A 26391-nucleotide genomic window follows, 5' to 3' on the forward strand; every position below is an offset into this window, starting at 1 on the left:
GATACCCTGGGTGTAGAGTACAGTGCAGTAACGGTCAGTACAGGTCAGTTTAGGTCAGTTCATAGTTCATAGTTCAGTTCAGTTCAGTTCACCCAGGACATGATCCTTTCCAACTGTCCAAAACAGCATAGTGGATAAAGCAGCTTCCTTAGCCAGAATCAGCAATGCAGACTAATGAAGGGTTTGAAAGGAATATTCTCAAATGAAAGTTCAGAGAGATGCATCAGAGGCTTCACATTGTGGTTTATATGTTTATTGATGTACAAGTATCTACAAAGAATCAATATACAAATATGGTCACATTAATAGCACTGCCCTATGCAGTGTTTACTGTATATGGAAGACCAAATAATGTACATTCTGGTTACTACCTTTGTCAGTGGAATGTCACCAGGACACAAGACAATGTGGGTATTTTACTTAGATGTGGCATTTCTTATAGCTATGGAGAGTTCAATCTGCGCTTTGCTCTTGTGTCCGAGAGTCAAGCTAGTCACAGGTGACTAGCTATGAACTGTTGTCTAGCTGTTCCACCAACTGTTTGGCTCTCGCAATCAGCTGTTGACACGCTCCCTTCTGCCTGTCCACTGCCACTCTCAGTTCCTCCATCTCACATGACAGCTACAACACATGATATTTACATGACATTCACATGGCACCTGCCACATGTGATATACAAAGGCCACCTGCAGCAAATGACCAGGTCTCACAGTGGCAACAACCTTTCAAGACTATTCCCTGTGAAATCAATGTTTTTACAAACATCATGTCTAATTAATTCAAGTTCAACCATACAGAACAGTGAGGTACTCAAGTGGTTAGCATTGGCTGGTCACACCGAAAACCCGGGTTCGATTCCCCACAGGGATACAATGTGTGAAGCCCATTTCTGGTGTCCCCGCCATGATATTGATGGATTATTGCTAAAAGCATATAAAACTAAACCCACTCACTCAACAATACAGAAAAACTGTCTATTCAGTACAAGTTTATCTAAGAAAACCCAGTAGAGTCAACTACACACCTTAAGTCACATAACTGGCATAACTGTCCACTGTGTCAGTTATCTAAACTCCCTCCCTCAAGTTGCACCATCTGTTCTGTCCCGTTAATGGTAAAGGTGACTTACCACCTGTAGCTCACGTCTTGCATTGATCACATCTTCATCAGTTTCATCTCCAACATCCTGGTCTGTCAACAAGCCAGCCAGCTGTCGGTGTTGCTTTGTCAGCCTCCTGGAAAACATGATGGAGGAGATGAGAAAGATGTCTTGGTGTCCGGTCACATTGCAAGAAGTGGTCTCAAAGTATGTGTAAGCTTTATGTAGGAATGAACAATATCATCAAAATCAACATCAACATGGGGTATGATTACACCCATCAACATGAATACCCTTTATTCAGTCCAGTAGTGACCATTATTAAGAGCCTGTAGTTCTGTTGAACAGGACATTACATGACTTGCATGAGTTATCTTAATACCAACCTTAGTCTCTTCTTCATCTCATCAAAAGATTTCAACTGATCACGGATCTGAATAATCTCCTCTGCTGGAGATAGACTGATCTTGACCTCTGACTGTTTTACATCTCTAACAGTGGAGAAGTCAAGGTACATATTAGTCCCCGTCTGCTGTGAGGAGTCAAATGACACTCTGTCCCCATTCCTGGCTTGGAACTCTTCCGGCCTGTCCGACTTCTTAATGAAATCATCTGGGGTGAGGAGCATGGTTCTACCAGGAGCTAGGTCATCAAGATTGCCGCTGATGATGTTCCTCTCTGTCCTTCCTGATTGGTCTGTGTAGTGCTCATGGTGCCTGATGGCCTCGGCTTTTGGGGAGGAATACAGGAGAGGGTTACCTGGCAGGAGAAAATCAGTCAATCATAGAGAGTGTTCTGAATTTAACCTGAGGCGTGTTCAGAACCTCGAATGCCCGCATGATTGACTCCCGTGATCGATCGCATGGGTCCTGAACGGACGTAAGTGCTTGGTTACATTAAGCCAACTCCAGTAAAAGCCGAATAACTTTTCATCTTCTTGTTGGAGGTTACGGAAAGGGGCGAGTGGTGACAAATGACATTAAACATATCTAAGACAAAATGTTACGGATGTCAACTTCTTTATTCTTTAGACAATGTTTCTTGGCTATTCCTTGTCCATTCGTCAGGTGGATGCTGACTAATAATAATGATTTGAATGTTTTTTCTTCTATTAAACATGGTCGCGGACGAACACTCGTGGGCGCTCACAATTCTGAACACACCCCTGATCTGCACAGGATTTAGATATGTATCAGAATGTCATATGGGGAGAAATGATAGGAGGAGCACTCTTCAGAGATGCCAATGTTTGGATCATCTATTTCCATCAACATTGTAAGTTCAGGAATTCCAGGTTAGCTAAACATGACCGATTCATACAGAACATACCCAGGGTACATTGTGCTACCGAACAGTGCAGAGTAACATAGTGGCATGACCTACCTGATGGCTGTGACCTTTGTGTACTGCATGAAGGAGACACAAAGTTGGCAGGAGGAGCAAATTCTCCATCAGATGTGCTGGAAAGGTGAAGGTTATGGTGTGGGCCCTGATCATGGAGCCCCACACTTCGGCTGTGTTGCTGGACCTCCCTCTGGTGCATCTCTATGGGGCTGCGGCTCTGCCTCTTTGATACTACTCTGGGACTGTGCCCTTGACCTTGCATCTCCAACACTATCCTGGGGTTGTTTCCATGACGTTGCATCTCTGGCACTACTCTTGGACTGTGTGAGTGTTGACCCAGGCTAGGCATCTTGTCCTGGGGCAGCACTGTGTTGTGTGGTGGCAAAGTGTCTTCACCAAACACTGCCAGGTTTGGCACATTTGAGGTATTAGACATCGGCAGCTGGGGTGTATAGAGGTGGTGAGGGGCTGATACAGCAGATGGTTCTCCCTGCCCAGCTTCATCAGACCTAGAGACAGATGTACTTGTAACCATGATAAAAGGTATGACGACACAGCCATACACAAATGGCATGCATGTGACAGCTGACTATTCTTAAAATTGAAAAAGAAGCTGAAAATAAGACAAAACAAACCATACTCTGCTTGCAATTCTGTGGTCTAATAAAACTTCAACTCAAATTCTTTTATATCAAAGCTATTCATAAGTAATAAAAAATATTGACATTAAAATATTACATGAAAAAAAACATTCAACAGTGGCTTGTGGAAGCCTCAGTAATGACATTCATTATTTTAGCTTACATATGTCACACTGAAAGCTATGTATGAGCAATACTTACATTTCATACACTGAAGCATACAGTCCTGCTCTCTTCAGGGACTCGATGAGGAATGCAGGTTGTCTTGGTCGAGCTCTCTCTCTCCGCGATATTGGTGCAGGCCTACACAACAAACCGTATATCTGAATCCACAGATGAAGACCTGACTTGACTACAGCATTACCCCATTTTGAACAACTTCACAAATATCCTTTCCATAACTGAAACACATCTGATCATAAATCTTTGACAGACTGCCTAAAAAATCTGTAAATAGTGGCAGTTTTACTCACCCATCACCTTGTCCTGTCTCCTGTCTATGATGGACTCTACATGGGGATATGGTCTGTGTCAGGTGTGGTAGAGGGGCACCTGTTCTCTGAGGGTGGGGTACTAATGCCTTTGGGGGTAGGGGATTGAGGTGCAAGGGGTAGGAATGGAGGTCTGAAGGGTGTTGTGGGAAGCTTGTCTGTATAGAGGAATGCTGGTCAGGGGGTTGAGGTTGGTGGGTTTGACAAGGGGGTTGTGGTCGAGGAGGCAGAGGACCACCCCTCACTTCCCGTCTACGAGCTGTCATGTATTTCCAGTGTAATGCAAACTTTTGTACTACTTGGAAGGTGTCAAATACACTCTGAAACAAGCAATACTTCAATTACAACAGACAGTTTGACACAGCACTGGAAACAGTTTCTACTTTCCTAACATTTTCTGATGTATTGGTATGTTATTGTCATTTACTCAACTGTACCAAAGAATCTCATGGATTGCAAAAACATGTCTCAAGGCTACTTCTTGTCCTTTATCATCTTCTGATTTGCAAGAGTGAGTGAGTGAGTGGGTGAGTGAGTTTAGTTTAACACTGCACTCAGCAATTTTCCAGTTACATGGCGGTGGTCTGTAAATAATTGAGTCTGGACCAGACAATCCACTGATGAACAACAAGGGCATCAACTGGGAATCGATGACATGTGTCAACCAAGTCAGTGAGTCTGACCACTCGATCCCGTTAGTCGCCTCTTATGGCAAGCATGGGTTGCTGAAGACCTATTCAACCTTGGCCCTTCACGAGTCTGTCTTGCAAGAGGCAGCCCTAACATGTTGTGTAAGTATGATAAAGAAACACGAGATGATTTGAGACTACACTTTCTCAGTAATTGTTTCTTAATACTTGTATACGAAGTCCTTATCCTCAGTATTACTTGAGATAATCAAATGCTATAACAACTCTCAACTTTTCAAGTGATGTGAATTTGTGATCCAAACAACAACTAGTAACTACTGAAAATGATATTATGCTGCTCGTGTATCAGCTGACCCTACCTTAGCTTGCTGTTGTGCTGCAAACTTGGCTCTCATTCCTGCCAGGTCATTTGAGACTCGCAGCCACTGCGCAGCACCGCTACGTAGCAGACGTAGTCGTCTCCCCTCCAGTGCCTCTGCAACCCTTTGCTTCTTCCTACGTCTCTCCTGACTGTACACGTACCACGACACCATGCTCTACACACAGGAAGGTAGTAGTCATCATTAGTTAAATAAGATCTGTTTAACGCTGCATACTGCAATATTTCATATGAAAACAGCCTATAATTTAGCACATCTGGACCACTCAATCCACTGACTGATATTGTGAGCAATGATTCATGGTGTCTGTGTAGAATGACATGCCATCAATGATGCCGCAGGACCTGGCCATCCAATCCATTTGGATTGAGGTTGGTTGTGAGCAGCCCTAATCTGGAGCTGTACCATGAACTATACCATCCTTGTTTGGATGATACATTTTGAGCAGACTTGAAATGAAATCTTTTTCTATTTGTAGTTTGAAACCATAAGCAGAAATGATCTAACAGCCCATGGACAAGTAAGATACCATTATTTCATTGCCTGAAATGAAAACTGAATTTTCCTGGACATTGGGCAATGGCATTTTTTAACTCCTGTGGTTGTGACCAGACCTAACCTGGAACATCCATAAACTGTGTAATAATAAGCAACAGACACTGATCTAAAAGTCACCATTTTAAACAAGACATCCAGTTTGTGGGATACATGACAGCAGAAACTGTCAAGATACGCAACCCCTTGTACAGCCATATACCTACCTTCTTGAGAAGCACAAGGCACCAGTGCCACAGAGCAAGGTCTGTTTTCTGCTTCATGTCCTCGGACTCCGACATCCTCTCCCTCCACAGCAGGAATGACTTGGCTGTCAGACGGACATTCAGAAACCAGGTACTCTGTCTACGGAGAAGCTGAGGGAAGGAAGAGGTAGACTGAGCCCAAGTAACTCATATACCTTTAGTCTAGTAGAGAAAAACGGGGTGAATTTCTACCAACAATTTTGTCATTCAGCCCTTGCGGGTTGAACGTGTGGAGCTCAAAGATCCACTTCAACTCCGGTGAGCAACAGGGTTTAGTGGTGGTCTCCCGCTCAGGGTTTGCCTTGAGCTGACCGACTGGCCACACCACCAGTCCCACCCTCGGACCACCATCCACCACCTCCGAGTCCAAATAGAACATATACACTCAGTCATTGCTAGCTACTTTGTCTGATGAGTCCAACCTGGATGAAAACTAGTCACCTTGTGCTAGCACCACAGCCCCACCTCGCCTACCCCGGTCTCTACCCCTTTTTTCCTATACCTTTGGTCTGTTAAATCTGTGGGAAGTTGTGGGGAAGTCTGTTTGAATGTCATTCATTTCGGTATAGATTCTTATCGATTCTTCACATCACCACCGTTAAAATAAAGAAGTTCATCAGATATAAATTTGTGTCATCTCTGGGGAGTTTGTTAGAAATCTGACATGAATAACTGTACTAATAGTACATATTAGTCAGTGTTTTGTCACATCGTACTTCTGCAATTTATATAACAGGATGCCAATATAGCAGCATCAGCTGTCATTGATCAATCTCTACTTCACACATTCTTACTAAAACATCACTTACACACAGACACAGAAACATGCAGATAGACAAGAAGATACACATGCATGCAGACACACAAAAACACACACCCAGCAACACTTACAGTCCCAAAGCCACTGGGACAAGTCACATATGCTGATGATGGCTCCATATATATCACTCACAAAGATCTCAACCACATTGTGACGCATGCCAATGAATGTATGGAAACAATAAACAATTGGGCAACCAAGTGGAAATTAAAGATATCCCAAGAAAAGACAGAATACACAGTCATCACCAGAAAACGAAAACATGTGTTGCCACTTGACAAACTTGGTATACAAATCTCTGGTCGGTCAATAGGCTACAACAAAAATCCGAAAATACTAGGGCTAACACTCGACCCTAAACTCACATGGAATGCCCATATTGACCGGTTACATCATGACTGTCTAAAGAGGCTGAACCTCATGAAGGTCATTTCATCAAAAGCTTGGGGGGCCGATTTTACCACCCTAAGAACATTCTATCTGACATATATCAGGAGTAAGATGTCATATGCCATGGAAATCTGGTCATCATGCTGCCCAACGAGAATGAAAAGACTTTCAACCTTACAAAATTGTGCTCTCTGTCTCATAGTCGGTGCTCTGAAAACCACGCCAGTTGGGTCACTTGAGATAGAAGCAAACATCCCTCCACTTCAGATCCATTCGGAATCAGTTATCCTGAACAGAAGGATTAAAAATCACTTCCTTCCAAAAGATTCTCCAGGGCATCTCAAGAAAAACAAAGCAAAGAACTCCTTCTATGCAAGATCCAGCAGGCTACTCAAGGAAAGAAACATCTATCTCCCTTCTAGGTCAGACCCCAACTTCTCTCCAACAGCAATCATGAATGATATACCACCATGGCAATGGAAACCTCCAACCATAGTAACATCAATTCCAGAACAAGCCAATAAGTCAGAAAACCCAGTCAAGTTGAAGATGTTAGCCTTGGAGTTAATCCAGACTAAATATTCAGAATACAGAAAGATCTACACTGACGGCTCCCTGGATCCAAACAATGGAAAAGCTGGGGCAGGCATATATCTCCAAGACGATGAGAGTAGTGTCATCATTCCACTCACCCCCTGCTCAATCCTCAGTGCAGAACTTACAGCAATAGAAAGAGCCTTGCTGGAAATTAAAGATCTTTCCAACTCCGGTCCTTACACCATCCTGACTGACTCTTTATCATCCCTGCACACTCTGTTGTCATACAAACCTACTGAGTACTACCATCAAACCAAAGCCATCAACAGTCTGCTACAAACCCTGAAAACTGTCATCTGCCTACAATGGATCCCAAGCCATGTAGGGATTATTGGGAACGAAAAGGCTGACGAACTTGCCAAGCAAGCATCTGAGTGTGGCCCTCTGCTAAAACCTATGTCATCTCTTCCTAGTTTGAAATGCAGAGTGAAGGAAACCTCTAGTGATAAATGGTCAAATATCTGGCTCAATAACAGCAAAGGTCGAAAGTTCTTTGAACTGCAGGAAAAACCCAACAGAATTTTCTACAAAAATATCAAAAGAACGGATCAAGTTACCATCTCTAGAATCCGACTGAACCACTTTCCCTGTCAGAGCTATCTAGCCAAATATCATCTGGCAACTGACCCCATTTGCACATTTTGTAATCAAGAAGAGGAAGATCTTGAGCACATCTTATTCAGATGCCCCGAATATGATGAAATCAGGTCAACAGCCAACAACAATCTTAAAGAAGCCCTTGAAAACAGAAATAATGAATGGGCTCAATTCATCAATATAATCAAGAGGAGAAACGAGAGGGTACATGCAAGGGCCACGACGCCAGAGGCATGCTCCACTACCTAACCTAACCTAACACTTACAGTTTTCCTGATGTTCAGCCTGGTGTGTTCCTTCCACTCTGAGACAACAGCCTTCATCACACTGTGTTGGTGATGTTCCACAGCCTGCTGCCACCGGAGTCTGGCAATGACAGCAGCATCCCTGGCATCACACCATCGCCGCAAGTACCTCTGCAGCTTACCTAGCAGACAAAAACACAGATGCTGAGCGGTAACCAAACACAGGAGCCACTAGAAATACTAGGCATCTCTGAAAAATCACTGATTCTATATTTGATTCCTATGAAATGACCAAAAGATTACCAAACCCAACTTACATGCCCGAGGTAACACATGTTTAGCACATGTTTAGTAATGTTTAGGATGTTAGCTGTGTTTACTTATGTTACATAGACGTACAGGTAACTACAGCCATGTCTGACAGTTACTATTAACCTTACAAACTGCTTAATGGTACATTATTTTATCTGTTGTGTAATTAATCCATTTCTTACATACCCTGAAATCAAACTAGAAATGCATATATTGCTAATTATAATCAGAGTGTTGCAATAAAACATTCACTATATATTTTATCCATAAATCTCAAGGCCCTACATAAATGTCTTCAATTATACCTGTGGAACATCAAGGCGATGATAATACAAACTAGACAAGATCAAAGCACTAAACACTCTAATTCCAAATGTCTCAACATTTCAGTTTGAAATACATTGCTGCACAAAATACTGTGACCTTCCAATAGGTAGTATGTGATATGTCTTGAAATGGGAATTAATTCCCCTCTATCCTTATCCTGCAATGACTGTCAGTTGAATCCATGCTTCTCACTTTTATTGAGCTCTGTCTTGGCATCTTCCTCTAGGTGTCTGGTCTCAGACTTCTTGTATGCATGGATGGCAGCAAATCTGTGCCATATCCTCATAACCTGCAACATGCAGCTAATTCATGTACATGCCAAGGTCACAGCATGTGCTCTTGTCATTCCTGGTTTCCCAACCATGAAATCTATATTTCACATATGTCAAATCAAATTTCAATTTCATAAGAAACAGCAAATTTTTTCACAAAGTTATTAAGAATAAATAAACAACTTAGTTAGGAACTACTAGTAATGAAGCAAACTTTTGGAGAGGTTCCTGGTATTCTGATTATTTGACCGTCACATGACCTCACCTTCACCAACAGGTATCTGTTGTGATGGACACTGGCCTGGCTCTCTCGATGTCTCTCTGCCACTTGAAGACTGGCATTCTCCTGCCACAGGCAAAATGCCCACCTAAACACAAATATTGTAGTATATTCATGGTTAGTGAGGTGAAGGGCACCTATCCTATCTCACGCAATGAAGGCCCACCCAACTTGCCCCACTTCACAGATTACGGGTAGCTCCAAAATGAGAATGACAAGTACAAGTCGTCACATAATCGGCTGAGACAGCTGCACGAGCAAGATGATTGGCAGGTGTCTATGGCAGGAGCAGAGGTCGGGTGGTCAGAGGCCAGGAAGATTTGATTCAACTTAGCTGACAGCACGTTTCCACACATGGTCGAAGTGAAGAAGAGAGATGTATAACGTGAGATAAGATAAGTTTAAAAATTGACACATTTCAGTCTGACCATGAGCACTAATTACAGGTATCTCAAGTCAAATGTAATTATCACTGGTTACGATCACTGGTCATTGTATAAAGTCACTCAAGCACATCCGCAGACCAGACATTCTGCAATGTTTATATTGTAGGCATGTAGTAACAAGCAATCATGTGATCAACATCATTGATGACTCATCAGTCATAAAAACCTAAAAGGTACTTCTCACTATATATTAGGTCATCTCTTGTTTTCCCAGAATAACTGCATTTGAGGTTTTTGTTTTGGAGGGACAGGTTTTAATTTTCGTTAGTAAGACCGCTTCCCAGGGTTTACTTTTCCTAACTTTATATGAACATCAACATTCAAATGATACATGTGTGTATGAAATCAATTGAAAAATATCTTTCAAGATTAAACTCCCCCTCCGGTTTTCCATTGTCTACCAAAACCTCAGAGGCGTGTTTTCTCCTATACATAGCAAACAGATCTGTAAAGAAACATTTCAGTCAAATCCATTCATTAACCCCATGGAAAGTCTGTAACCTACCTCAAATGTTCAACACATTTCTGTTGATAGCATTTATCAGCAATGACGTTGACCTTCTTCATCTGGTCAACATACGACTTCCAGTGTGCAATAGTCATCTTAAACAGTTTTGCCTTCAGGTGGGAGGATGCTTTCAGTTTGAGACAATGCTTTTCCTTCCGATGCATATTGTACTGGAATAGAAAAACAAATAAGCCATGATTCTTCATTCGGTCTTTCAATGTTACATGACAGATGTATCCAACTAATACAAGCCTTGAAAGTACCATGTTCATTCATGAACTAAATCAGAAAATTGTATAAAACCATCTGAGTTCCCATTGGGTTGAATACCCAAATAGTTCAAAGCATATGTGATGCAGAGAGCACTGAATCATAGTCAGCACAAGGTTAAGATAGACATATGTCTACAACACTACTTGTATGTGCCCACATGTATTATTTTATTGCAAAGTTTGCACATTGAGGTCTGTTTACATCTCCATGAAACAATTCTTGGAGTGAGTAAGGTTTTATACCACTTTTAGCAATACTCCGACAATAACAAAGTAGGGTTCACCAAAATTTGCCGGTGAGGGGATTCAAGCCCAGGTTTTCAGTGATGAGCAGATGCTTCATTAACCTGGGTACCCCATCACCCTGAAATTCTTGTACCATATATTACCACAGATAAGCTGAATTTTGAGGACCAAAACAAGCAGTCTGTAGAAGGGGGTTGGCTTATGAATGTATCAACAACAATCTCTTCACCGACCACTTTTTAATCATAGAAACTGCAGAAAACTACAGGTAATCAGTAGTGATCACAATCATCTCAATAACAACACATGCCAAGGAAACTTTTTCGTCATCCATTCAAAAAATAGCAATCTGTTTTCGAGTGAATGAGAGAGGGAGTTTACTTTTATTTTGCATTTAGTAATATTCCGTCAATATCACAGTTGGAGGGGACACCAAAAATGGGCATCACACATTGTACCAATGTGGGGAATCGAACCTGGGACTTCGGTGTGATGAGCAAACACTTTAACCACTAGGCTATCCCACTTTGTTTTTGAAGTGAAACATCAACATAAACACAATTACTTGGTCAACCAGTCAAATGTCATGGAATTTCTTAAATAGTATTTTAATAGTTCAAAACAAAAAGAATTTCAAATATCAACCTCAGAAATGTAATATTGTCATGTCTTGCATAATCATTCCTTTAAATATATAGTGCATGTAGACATGAGCAGGATCTTGTTTATATGTTTGTTGTCTGATGCCACATACAGGAATTTCCAAGCTATATAACATCATGAGGTCAGTCAGTAAATGACCAAACATGGACCTGACAATCCAGTGACTGACATCATGAGCGTAGATCTACACAACTGGGATACAATGACACGTATCAACTGAGTGAGTGATTGAGTGAGTTTTTGGCTTTACGCCGCTTTTAGCAATATTCCAGCAATATCACGGCGGGGGACACCAGAAAATGGGCCTCACACATTGTACCCATGTGGGGAATCGAACCCGGGTCTTCGGCTCTGATGAGCAAACGCTTTAACCACTAGGCTACCCCACTGCCCATGTATCAACTGAGTCTAACCACCCAATTGCATTGACTGCCTCTTACAACAAGCATGGACAGCCGAAGATCACTTCTAACCTGGAATTTTATTGTTACAGAAATAGTAAAGTATGCCGGTAGAACTATACACAGCATGTATCAGAGTCTCCAAGCTACTGCTATCTAAAATGATACAAAGGACTAAAAACTAGGCCTAGACTCAAACATCTCATCACTGTATTTGATGACAGGATGTTTCTGCTTTAATGTGACAGAGTTTCACATTAATATACATCATATTGACACATATTTCAGCCTTAATATCAATGACAGAACCAACTTACTGATTTCCACTTGGTAAAGCACTTCTTCATGACAGCCAGATAATCATGTCTCACAGCCTTCACCTCGTTCATCTCACTGTAACAACATGCAGGAAGGTCACCAAAGGTTGTGACTGGACACAGGTATCAGTTCCACACAACTGCATGCTATGTATTAATTAGGGGTGGCTATCAGCATTTGTCAAACACAATAACACACACGTGGGTGTGTGCGTGCCTGCATGTGTGCATACGTGCACGAGTCAGAAAGAGAGAGAGAGAGAGAGAGAATTGCTTTCAAAAATGTTCCAGTAATATCACGGCAGGGGACAACAGAAATAGGCTTCACACACTGTACCCATGTGGGGAATCAGACTCTGATGAGCAAATACTTTAATCACTAGGCTACCCCACCCACTCTCATATGCATCAGTAGTATCTGTCCATCAGGATTTGATTCCTGAATGTCCTTAATGTGGCAACAAAAATACAATTTGCAACCACACTTCCTTCTGAATGCACAGTCCCTTCCAAGAAATGGATATATCAAAACCAGTTAAAAAATGTTGATGTTATAAACTTTCAGCCTGTCAACACACCCCTTCCAAGCTCTGAGATGTTCTGTAGTACATCTCACCTATGTCTCAGCTCAAATATATGACTCTTTCAGACCCTGAGAAAATATGTGTCATATCTCATGTTTGTACCAGGTCACCATATCCCTCTCCCTAGCCTTAGATATTATGTGTCATATCTTATCATTATTAGAGGTCATCTATAGCCATTTTTATGCCCTGTGATTGTTAAATGTCGTATCTCACCTGTGTTTCAGGTCATCTATATGCCTCTTCCATGCCCTGAGATGCCGAACACAAAGTGAGATACAGTAGTGCTGCCCAGCTAATTCCTGTATGAAAAAAGATGTAAACTACATGTTTATTCTTCTTCAGCTATATGTTTTACACCATCAAGCAATCACAAAGCAACCACAAGTGACGACCTGAGATACAGCACTGTACATCAAAGTGCACCTGAATGACTCCGTCATCCCTGTAACACCTGAAAGTAGAGAGTATTTTGGGTGGACACTTGCTGAGGGAACTCACTGTTTTCTGATTCTCCTCCAGTCTGTCCACTGTGCGTCCTCGCCACATGCGGAAAAACCTCTGACATGTGTTGTCCTCATCATGAAGAATTGCCTGAAATACACATCAGGAATGGAGATTTAAATATAAACATTTACTCAGTGACATCATCAAATTAATGATGATCCTATGAAAAGGCAGTACACAGTGGATGAAAAGATTTTTCCTCAAAACCTGCTGTCAGTCTTCTCCAGTATGCCTAGGGGCTTGTGTACAAATGAGAAATCTATAAGTATCACATCTGTACCTGTTACTAACAAATATAATATTTTACAGCCAAATGAACCCAAATACCAACAAACCCTTTGGACAAGCCAACGGCCATGTATGCATTTAGACACTTATCTTTTACTCTCTTTCAACAGAATTGTAACTTGGCATTCACTTGGACATTTCATAATGTACCTGCAGGCTGACCTACCATTCTTTCAAGCATGCGATGCTCCCGGCTGTTCTCCAGTGCCTTCTGCCACTGTGTGAAGAACCTCACTGCCAAACTCTCCCTGGAATCACCATGGCAATACTGCTATAGTTTCCTAATGTTACCAACAATCAAATTGTTGATCTCAATGATATTAACAAACCTATCAATTGCATCTTGATACAAGGACTATCCTCAGCCTATCTGCACTCATGACCTTTCTATCAGAACTCACTAACCCACTGTCTGAACTCATTATCCTCCTGTTAGAACTCCCGACCTTACCATGTAAACACTACGAAGCAAACTCAGCGATCTGAAATCGCTACCCTACCATCTGTACACAATACCCTACTGTCTGAACTCTCTGCTCTACCATGTAACTCTTGTCATCTGAACTCACTAACCCTACCATCTGACTTCTAGCACTTGAACTACCATACTGTCTGAACTCATTATGCTTCACTACCCTACCGTCTGAACTGGACAGCCTTCTCTTGATTTTCACGGTTATTTTTCTCCATCTGTACAAAGACTCTCATCCTGAACACACACTGGGGCATGACATGGAGGTAGAAGTGGGCATCAGCTCGACTGTACTGGCTCTGTCAAACACAAACTCACATGAGAAGATCATGTAACGACTATTTCATTAATCCTGACTGTCACAGCTATACATGATCATCTGTCATTACAGTAGGTAGGTTAATTTCTCCTCATCCCCTTCAACCATCCTACAACAGACAGCCATGAAACAAGCGCATCTGGCAACCATTTTGGGCAGTATACTGCAATTGTAATCATTTGGACATGGAGTATAATCCACGAGGTGATATTGTAAACATTGATCAAAGCTAGTGAGATTTATTGCATGCAGTCAACCAATCAGTATGTCTGACCATGATGTCCGGATAGTCACCTCACACGACAATCTTTGGTTGCAAGGGCCTACTCTAACCTGGAACATCCTTGGGGTCACATTACTGACACAATGTTAACACAACATTACTCTCAAGACATAATTCATTAAACAGACTTTTAAATACTAAAATGTCACTAATTTTGAAAAGTTCATGTCATGATGAAACATGTGGTACAAAGTTGTCTTCCTTGACTGACCTTCCTGTGGTGTCGCCAGTGAGCGTAGTTCTGAAGGGCCTGGAGACTCTTTCCCAGCAACACACAGCTACAGCAAGGAACAGGAACTCACGCAGTTAAACAGTTGTCTTACAGTCACATCACAGATACTTGGTTAGCAAATCAGATAATGATGTCTGTAGTGTTTGTGCTTTAATCTGTCCAACGTAATGCATGTCATGTCATGCACTTTGAGTAAGAGTGGAGATATTATTAGCTGTACAACTCATTATAACTGAGAATAGTACAATGACAATCCACATTGTCAAGATTGTACAGCATCAAAATCAAGACAATGAGACATGTACCAAGGACCAGTTTGTCTGTCCTGGTATCTCACTTGGGGAAGTAATGATACCCATATGCAAGAAATTATTTTTAAATATTTTTTTTGTGTATTTGAATCACATTTATTTCAAATTTTCCCTTAAGGTTTTATCCATATCTAAGTTACACTCCAAAATAGCAAAAAATACATTAACTACTTTGGTGAAACACATGTGAAGCATATGGTGCTGACATATTTGTGATCATGCTCACAGAGAAACTAGGATCCTGACATATAAAGGTGTGGACAGCTGCTTCAAGTACTGGTCATGTCACATACAATGATACATTATGTATCTCCCTACCTGTAATGCTTCCTGGCTTTCTGTGTGTGAGGCATCATTTTCAATTCTTCGTGTGTTTCACACTGCATCAGCCATCGACTCCACACCCTCCTCATCACCTGGAGCACAACACCTAGGCTACAGACACTACCAATCTCTCCTGGGAGTACTTTACATATTCCACTGGTAGACCCATTATCTTTGTATCTGTCCATGAACAGAATGTTACCTTGACCTCCATCCTACCACTGATCATCCCTGTCTACAGCCAGCTGTATTTGTAAATGTTAACGGTAGCTGGAACCCTCAAACACCCCTACCTACCCCTCATTCCTACCCCATCTGCACTCACTCATCCCAACCCCCTCCCATTTGTGTCAAGATCGATTAGTTGACAGTCAAAATCAGCTTTCAATCGACTTGTAGAAATAACAATTAAAAAGTGGTATGTCTTATGAGTGGTGATCGATAGGCCAGTCACCAATGATTACGTTTGGATGAAGTTTTAATCGATTACATGCGATGGTAGCATAACGATCAGCAGGCGGCTGGGGTACACTGAAGTGTCTGGCCTTATCTAGATATATTGTACTGTAAAGCGTTTCAAGTTGGGGTCAAAATTTTCAGATTCTTTTTTAAAAACATCTTTAATCCTAACAATGACACGACGGCCTGTGCATCTACCTACTCACCCATCTTCCCTATCCCACCTGCCTACCCCTCACCCCTATCCCATCTACCTACCCCTCACCCCTATCCCACTTTTCTACCCCTCTCAACTACCCTACCTGTCTACCACTCACACCCAACCGAGCTGCCTAACTTTAACCCTACCTTGCCTACCCCTCCCCTATCCCACCTGCCTAACCTTCCCCTATTCCACCTGCCTACACCTCTCAACTACCCTACCTGCCTACCCCTCTCCCTTATCCCACCTTCCTACCCCTCTCCCCTATCCCACCTGCCTACACCTCTCAACTACCCTACCTGCCTACCCCTCTCCCCTATCCCACCTGCCTACCCCTAACCCTCTCCCCTATCCCACCTGCCTACCCCTCTCCCCTATAACACCTGCCTACCCCTCTCCCCTATAACACCTGCCTACAACTCTCAACTACCCAACCTGCCTACCCTTCTCCCCTATCCCACCTGCCTCTCCCATACCGTTCTCCCCTATCCCATCTGCCTAACCCTATCACATACCCCATCTTGTTTACCGCAGCTGTGTCTACCAATTTAGATGTTGTTACCTGTCTGTGATGGAGGTGTTCAGCCATTCGTTGTCGCATGGCCTGGAGCCTCTGCTGTACACCATACAGCCGGAATGCACTCACACCAACAACCTGGAACATGTCACACAATATATTCTTTAATTAACACTACATGAATTGTCACAGGCAGTGCTTTTGTCAGACAAACAGTAGAATGTCAGTGTGTATGGTCTGAGCAATATTCCAGCTATATCACAGCACAGGCAGCAGAAATAACAGGCACGAGAAGAATAAAACAGCATCAAAAGTAAATGTCTACACTACTACACAACCAGGACAAGCAGCTGAGACTTAGAACTGCCTCTGCCACAGTAATTCACTTAGATTGTCTCTAATTTAGCTGATAGCATAGTCGAACTGACCAGCAAGTGGTGTCTGTAGTGTTGGTCAGCTACCTTCGCTTTCTTCCTGGCTGCTCGACACCCATACACATCTGACACAGGTCAAGGGATATTGAAGTGAGATGACAGAATCATTTGGAATGGCAGGGCTTGAAAGATTACATAAACCCAAATGGTTCATTTCGGAAGTATTGGAAAATGGGGAGTCATTCAAGACTACGGGACTGAATTTCACTGATCTCACAACAACCGATTGTACCCATGTTGGGGACAAAGGCATATGGACTGACACAAGAAATAACCATCATTTACCCTGCCTCAATTTGTTGACCGTTATGTATGTAAACAACAGGACAATGTGCAGTATTCATAAATAGATTCGGACCCTCTGACAAATCCAGCAGAGTCACCAGTCAGATGGATGTCTCCAACCCACCAGGCCCAGTGTCTGCCTGTATATTTCAAAATGACTTTGACTGGAGTTATCATATCAAATTTTACATTCATTAATAATTTCAATGCTAGTCATAAGAAGTATTAAATCCTCAATGTGTGTTTAATCTTATTCTATGCGTCCTGTGAATTTCCACTGGTCGGCAACACATCTGAAAACCGGACCCCGGACCCAGGACCCAGGACCTGTTACTTTGAACAGTGTAGTGTGTATATTCAACATTCCCACCAGCTACATGCGACAAGGATACACTGTTTCCAGTGCTGCATGTATCTGCGCAGCGTGAACCTGTATGCCAGGTGCTGTATGTGGTCCTGATGCCTGGCCAAGGACTGACGCAGAGCCAGATGCTGATGCCACTGATGCAGGTAGCGAGACTTCAGGACCGTCTGGTACAACTTCGCAGCGTATGCTGAAATAGAAGTGTACTAATATTGATGATTTTTCCTACAACGTGAATATGATAAATCATGAAATTAATACACCATGGAAGTAATGTGAGTTCAACTACCAACCTGAAATGTGTCATGCAGGTAATGCAACTGATCTGCTATTGGGTTCTACAGGAAAACCACACTGCATTCCAGTAAAGATATCAACTGCATCAGGAAAATCAGTGTGTTTTGATACAAGGGTTTCCCTAACTGTAGGTACACATCGCATTTCTAAGGACTTTGTGATGGGAAACGTCAGTGTTACACTTGTAAAATAGTGAGATGACAGATTAAAATGGCCTTCTAGTTTGTCAGCTGCTCATATCCAGTATAATCATGTGTACGATGGTGCCACTGCAAAAAATTACTCTCCATCATTCCTTTATGATCAGGTAACGCCCATGCCTCATGAAGATGAAGCAGTTTCATTAAAGGTAAAAGTCTCTTCTGTGAGACAATATGGGTGATGAAATGCATTAGCAATCAGAAATACCAGTCCAAGGATCCACAATGTTATGCAGACATTTAGTCATACACGAACAAAAACATGATTACAACTGTTTTCCAGGGCTCCAGATAAGCACACTATCAGCGTATGCACGGATAAAACAAATGCATGATACGGTAGGAAAAAGATCAGAAAAAGTAGCAGATATGCACCACAGCAATGGTGTATGGTCTTAGAATCATTTACGGAGGTATTTACCTGAAAATGTATTGCTTTATTGTTTATTGACCTGTTTACAGAAGACTAGCAAGTAATGTTGTGGTTCATCTATGAAACAAAACACGAGCTTACTTACAAGCCATTAAATTCCATTCAGTGCTCTAACTTTTCCCTGTACTCTTATGTTGAAAAAATATAAGGCGTAGGTACTCCTCATGTATAAATATTATCTGGAGTCCTAGTTCCTCCTCTATCCTGTAGTCGTGAAGTACAACATCCAGGACTTGCACTTATTTCAAATCCTGCTCACCATAATGTTTCTTTTTCTCCATCCTTGTCCTGTAGTACAAGATCCAGGCATGGAGGCAGCGAGTTGCAAGGACAGAGTTCTGGTGCCGATATGCATGGAGGACTTTCTGCTTGTCCAACTGTCGCTTCTGGAACGCCTCGTGCCACAACAGCCAATGCTGTAACAAGTGTTACCATTACAGTGTTACAGTGTTACCATTACAGTACAGTGTTACCATTACAGTGTTACAGTCTTACCATTACAGTGTTACCACAAAATGAATTAGGCGGTTACCACTTAAGTGAAACCAACAAGCATGAGCATGATGCAAACAAACCTAGACACAAGAACAACTCAGGTTCCAATCTACAATCTCAAGTTTCTGGTGCACTCAAGGGACATAACTCTGCACTGTGACTTGTGGCACCTCAGACAAATGTGACACCCTTCCCCACTCTGAATTTATATCAACCTACAAAGACATGGAGTTTGGACACAGTCTTTACCTGAGCTTGTATCCTGTATGCCCAGAACTGGAGAGCAATGGAATCCATTTCGTGTCTCTCGCGTGATAGATTTATCTGGACCTGCCATTGCCGCCATGCCCACCTGTACACAAACACAAGAGGATGATTACATCTATCTCCAACATGGATGATGACATGAAAGTCCCACAGAGCATGCTTTGCTGTTTTCAACATGATAATGTTTTGTCAACCTGAAGCAGTCTTATTTCTTATAAAAATGTTACAAATATTCAGAGGTAAGTAATAAATCAGATAATAATACACAATGATATGTAATCCTTGACCTTAATTGACAGCCCCTCCGGAAGTTGCTAGCCTGCTCCTGCACTTGCTTGACCTCCCTTCTCTGACGTACATACTGCACCCAGCAGCGCATCACCTGGCTCTCCCGATGAAGCACATCTGCAACGTCATCATTTCTACCTAAGCCACCACTTTTCTCAACATCAAAATCATCATCACAATCACGAACATCACCATCTACGTCATCTTCATCACCTCAGTCAACATCATCATCATCTCATCCTGAACCATCACCACCACCACCACCATCATCATCCCCGTCACATATTCATCACCATCATTAAAATTATTATCTCATCATCATGATTGTCATTATCCTCATCATCTTGTCCATCTCATCTTTATCTTCATCTTTGGCCATCAATATAGTCATAATGGGGTGTTCTAGTGGTTTAAGCATCCACTAGCCCCCACCGAGGGCACAGATTTGATTCCCTCCATAGGTACTATATGTGAAGCACATTTCTGGTGTTCCTTGTTGTGATATTACTGGAATACTGCTAAACGCAGCGTAAACCTAAACTCACTCCCATCATCATCTTTTCTCATTCATCTCTTCCTTGAATTATGAGCATTATAATCATCCCCACCACCATCATCATCATCATCCTCATCACCATCATCATAATCACCCCCACCACCATCATCATCATCCTCACCACCATCATCATAATCACCCCCACCACCATCATAATCATCCTCACCATCATCATCATCCTCACCACCATCATCATAATCACCCCCACCACCATCATAATCATCCTCACCATCATCATCATCCTCACCACCATCATCATAATCACCCCCACCACCATCATAATCATCCTCACCATCATCATCATCCTCACCACCATCATCATAATCACCCCCACCACCATCATAATCATCCTCACCATCATCATCATCCTCACCACCATCATCATAATCATCCTCACCACCATCATCATAATCACCCCCACCACCATCATAATCATCCTCACCATCATCATCATCCTCACCACCATCATCATAATCATCCTCACCACCGTCATCATAATCACCCCCACCACCATCATAATCATCCTCACCATCATCATCCTCACCACCATCATCATAATCATCCTCACCACCATCATCATAATCACCCCCACCACCATCATAATCATCCTCACCACCATCATCATAATCACCCCCACCACCATCATAATCATCCTCACCATCATCATCATCCTCACCACCATCATCATAATCATCCTCACCACCATCATCATAATCACCCCCACCACCATCATCATCATCCTCACCACCATCATCATAATCACCCCCACCACCATCATAATCATCCTCACCATCATCATCATCCTCACCACCATCATCATAATCATCCTCACCACCATCATCATAATCACCCCCACCACCATCATAATCATCCTCACCACCATCATCATAATCACCCCCACCACCATCATAATCATCCTCACCATCATCATCATCCTCACCACCATCATCATAATCATCCTCACCACCATCATCATAATCACCCCCACCACCATCATAATCATCCTCACCATCATCATCCTCACCACCATCATCATAATCACCCCCACCACCATCATCATAATCACCCCCACCACCATCATAATCACCCCCACCACCATCATAATCACCCCCACCACCATCATAATCATCCTCACCACCATCATCATAATCATCCTCACCACCATCATAATAATCACCCCCACCACCATCATCATAATCACCCCCACCAGCATCATCATAATCACTCCCACCACCATCATCATCATCCTCACCACCATCATCATAATCATCCTCACCACCATCATCATAATCACCCCCACCACCATCATAATCATCCTCACCACCATCATCATAATCACCACCACCACCATCATCATCATCATCACCACCACCACCATCATCATCATCATCACCCCCACCACCATCATAATCACCACCACCACCATCATCATCATCATCACCACCACCACCATCATCATCATCCTCACCATCATCATCATCATAATCATCCCCATTTCATCTTCACCCCAAACATCAACATTATCACATCATCATGGTCATCCTCATCCATCTCATCTTAATCAACTTTATTCCCATCAATAGCGTCATCTTTTCTCAGTTTATGACTGTAAAGGGATACAAATCTCTTAAAAGCATTTTTTAAAAATACCAATACAATACTACCCAATACCTTTAACATGATTACTCTGACATGGGCAACTTTTTAACAAGATAAAACTAATCCTAGCTTTGTTCTACTCACAATGTCTCTGTGCTCTGAAGAACTTGGCTTTCTTCACTCTTTGGATCTGCACAAAGTACTTCCAGGCTTGAAAACTGTGGCTCCAAAGCACATACCTGAGGAAGAGGGCACTTTCTTTGTACATATGTTAGTGGGGTCAATCACATTGTACATGCGTCTCCATAAAAAGCATCATCACACACACCACCTAAACCTCCTAAGCATAAGAACAATCCCTTATTTAGTTATAATCCTAAACAACTCTGGTGACCCCCAATTTCCAACACCAATAGCCAAGTACAGACATCAAAGCCAATTAAAAGTCTGTCTAACTATGCATGAAACTCCTTCACTGGCAACAACATGGAAACGGAAAAGAAACCAAAGTAGAATGGGTACAATCACTGCAAATATATGCCTTAACTGTAGTTACACATTGGTGGAATCCAAGTACCATAATAGTTTCAAGCCTTTATTTTTATTTTCCAACATTGATAGAAGATATATTGCAAGGTAGTGTTGTGTGTATGTAAGTCTATATGAAGTGAGGTACCTATGATGACACTCTGCCCGAACCTGCAGTCTCCATTCCTTCCTCAGTTCCCACCACATGTCGTACCACACGCCAAACATCATCTTCAACAGGCGATTGTTAAAATGGGTTCTGGAACATTGCAGTCTTCATTTCATATTCAGCCCTTTGAGTGCTGACTCATTTATCATACTTAAAATATTGTTTTCACATTTTGATGCTTCCTAAAATATGAGTATTTACATCACTTCCACTTATAATAAAGGAAAGAAATTATCTTACATGTTATAACAAAAAGAAAGAGTTCTACACTAGAGTTTATCTTATTTGGCTAGTCAAAATTCAGAGATCAAAGACAAACCTTATTTGGAATCAATATTTGAATAGTACCACTCATCAAATTTCTTAAAATGAGGCCTTCATCCCTTCAACTGACATCCTCTTCAAAAAAACATTCAGGTACCTGTACCATGATGTTAGAGTGAGCTAGGTACCATTATAATCAGTATTTCAAACATATCATGACTTGTCAGCTTAACATGAGAGGGAAGCCTGAAGTGATGTTTACCAGTTCCATGAAACTTTGGTATGTCGACTTAGAAAAATAATAAGGATGAACCAAGATTTGAACCCATAATCATGGCTTTTGACAAGCCAAAGAGCTGCATCTCAGCATAGGGAATTGCTGTTCCTTTTGACTGGGCTGAGTAAGCATAGAGAAGTTTGAATACTTACACATTTGCAATTAGTCTACATGCTCCTTGTTCAAGTTCCTATTGCTACTCACCTTGCTTTGAAGAGAGTTACTCTTCCAAATACATTTTTAATCCACAAATGTAGGAACTTTCTTGCAATGCATCTGAAAAAAAAAGGTGAATATTGGCTCTGTATATTTGACTACATTTTTCTACACCATCATAGGGGTGGAGTGAAATTTTGTGTTCTAAATGATTGTGTTTGTATGCTTGCTCTTGTTTGTCTGGCTGATTGCACTGGTTTTGATTAGTGGTGTTTTTAAGGTGCTAACACCATGAGGCACCATTCTTAATGTAACCTAGATACCCTTCTCAGATATACCAATTGTTGTTTCATCCCCATACACAAGGCATGATAAAAATAACTCTGAGGAACCATCTTTCAATATTTCTTAGTGTGATATGGCCAGGTGTCAAATCACACATGTCGCAAGGTCTGTGGGGTCAATGTCCAGAAGCCCCCATCATGAATTAAACAGGGTAATCCAATACCTTATTCTCAGTTCTTTCACACGTCCTCCTCGGTTCCACATATAATCAGGCCTGTAGTTCTGTATGTTGATGTTGGATTTGAGCTGCTTGTTCATGCTTCTCTCCTTCTCTCGCCTTCTCTGCCTGGCTTGCGACACAGGAATCCTTGTCGGACTGTTGACCACACCCCTGAGACCCTGGACTCCTGGTACCACCGGTGTAGGTCTGTAACTGACCACATAGTTATATTTCTGCATCACTAGTTTATCAGTCAAAGTCGAACTCTTGTGTCTGCAAGTCTGAATCTGTATGTGTAGAACATTTTCAGAGGATCTTTGAATGAAGAGTTAGGTACACACTCATTTAATTGCATCACAAACTACACCAAATATTTTCTCACACTTTATCAGAAACCGACATTATTGAAATAATGAGGCAAATGTTTGGAACATTTTGTTTTCTTCAGTTCAGAACAGAATATTGACAAAGCCAATCAAATGAGATCTGTAAAAATGGAACAGAATGTCCAATTTAGATTTAAAATCAAATCCTTAAAATGCTCCCATTTAATCTGTCATTCCACTTCCCAGCTTCACAGAGGTGTCAAAATTACATGGGCTGTTGAATGTAGCTTATCATTAGGGATACCATGATACATCAAAATGATCAATTCTTTTTCTAAGATGATACAGTTATCGATAGTCAAACTTGTATGGATATATAGTTTTGAAAGTATCGATTTAAATATGTTTATGTATCAAGTACATTTTGCAATAACTATTGTATCATTTTTGGTGTTATGAAAATTATGAATGATTTTTTTTTCAAGCACCTAGGGACAGAATTTCTTCCGTTCTGTGAAATATCAAAGTTCAAAATCTAACTAACTGTAACTAAACTAAAATATTGTCGCAAAAAAAAGTATCGTGATACGTACTGAACAGTGACATGGTTATCGTGATACGTATCGATTCATGAATCATGTTAACTTTTGCGAAAAAAATAAATATTGCATACGTTTCTGTATTGGTTTCACCTTCCAGGGCACCGTTGTCATGTCTTGTAGAGCCATCGCTCAGAATTCGTGTCTTTAATCGCATTCTCTCCGCACGTATTGATAGATCTGCGCCAAGTTCTTGCAAAATTGCCCGTTTCGCCTGGACGCGGTCGGCATTTTGACCTTGTGCAGAGTATTGTTCTGCTTTCATCACTGCATTTGATAGTCCGTTTTCGCTCGCAACTTTCTTAAAATCACGTCTATCCATAACACGGTAGTATTTCAAATTTCATGAATTGGTCCAAAGAAATGTAACCATGGGGCAAGACTAGGCTCGCGTACCGCCATGTTCCAAACAAACCTCGATTAAACGTCAACTGTAAATGAAGTAGTAAACAGTATCGGCTGGATAAACGACTTTTCAATCTGGTTCATTACTAGGGGAGGTAATGCCCAGACACGGCGTGTGTTCAAAAGCCATTGACAGATGTGGTGTCTATATCTTAAAAGTAAATGTTGTGGGCGTTTATTGAGATAATCTAGACATAACAGTGTTTGTAATCTAGAATTTCAGAAAGCGAGCTTTGTTAAGATTTGGAATGTAGGACGGTTTTGTTTAACCTGGGATTTGTACACTTTCATTTTCACCTGAGTTTCAATGGTCACTTAATAAACTTTCAGGGCAATGACTTTAAAATTCAGAACCTCACATCACCAGAGAAGAAAGAACCTGTCCATTTATGCAGTTCTCCTACATTTACAGATCTATGAGACTGATGTTTTGTTTAAACGTGAAGTTTTACACGAGACCGATCTCAATCAATTCCTGATGGTTTAGTACTTCTGTGGCCTGTGCGATTTTTATTGATCCTGGTGAAATTTGTCACTGTGGTCTATGGTCGTTTTGTGTTTCTCTGAGTGGTCCTTGTGTGCTTTAATTATAAGCTATACGACTGATAAGGCGCTAGGTCATTAACACGGTATTTGATTGACCTTGATTGACCTTGATTGGCAGATTGCTGGCATTATATGAGAGGTTGTGACGTAAATAAATAAGAAATTTATAGAAGAAAAACAAAATTAAAAGTTTCATATTTTCTGATTTATCGGGTGAATTCTCATGTCTTATGTTATGCTGCCATATACACACTGTGTTCAGCATCATTGTTTCAACTTGACCAGGAGGATGATGATCTCGTACACCTTCTGCGCACGCGTGGGTGTACGACTGTTGAATCCTTCACAATTGCTGTTTGTCCTTTGTGTGTCACTTCTGAAGTGATTCCATATGACGATCGAATAGTTTCTTCACATCCACTGTATATACTAGTTTAAATTCCATCAGAACATGTGACACTGGTAGGAAAGCAAGTTTGATGTACATCACTGGATTCACGTTCTCTCTGGATAATCCCAACTCCACAAAACCACCAGTAGGGATTTAACGATTAATTAATTATATCCAGTTAACACCTAGTTAATTAAGCACTTATGAACTTAAACCATTCACACCCTTAATTGAAACCGTACCTCTGTGGCACGTGACCTCTACACAATTTCCCTCTGTGGCCTATGAAATCAGTGATATGTCACAGAGCGAAGTTACCATTCCTGATAAATCTATGCCATGCCCACTATAGAGAGGGCAATTATTTAATTCAAGAAAAACTAATACGACATTGAAACATTTATTTATGTC

At 41.5% G+C, this 26391-nt stretch overlaps 1 protein-coding gene across 1 annotated transcript; it reads right to left on the bottom strand.

Annotated features, from left to right (window-relative positions):
• Window positions 1-237: 237 nt before the first annotated feature.
• Window positions 238-25060, bottom strand: LOC137265196 (protein SFI1 homolog). The gene is made up of 30 exons (XM_067800537.1): window positions 24713-25060; window positions 23717-23926; window positions 23257-23328; window positions 22491-22601; window positions 21959-22053; window positions 19659-19776; window positions 19354-19456; window positions 18869-19025; window positions 17708-17869; window positions 17025-17095; window positions 16642-16734; window positions 15413-15510; window positions 14763-14829; window positions 14118-14248; window positions 13644-13725; window positions 13184-13276; window positions 12899-12984; window positions 12099-12174; window positions 10197-10369; window positions 9231-9333; window positions 8886-8982; window positions 8076-8236; window positions 5367-5516; window positions 4585-4761; window positions 3558-3895; window positions 3286-3387; window positions 2483-2952; window positions 1486-1858; window positions 1130-1235; window positions 238-621 (listed from the first exon to the last, which is right to left on the bottom strand). Exons 1-30 carry the CDS (start codon window positions 24958-24960, stop codon window positions 508-510), a joined length of 4437 nt encoding a protein of 1478 aa, XP_067656638.1. The 5' UTR covers window positions 24961-25060; the 3' UTR covers window positions 238-507.
• Window positions 25061-26391: the final 1331 nt, after the last annotated feature.

This window comes from Haliotis asinina, chromosome 15 (assembly GCF_037392515.1).
Source record: "Haliotis asinina isolate JCU_RB_2024 chromosome 15, JCU_Hal_asi_v2, whole genome shotgun sequence".
Taxonomy (NCBI): Eukaryota; Metazoa; Mollusca; class Gastropoda; order Lepetellida; family Haliotidae; genus Haliotis; species Haliotis asinina.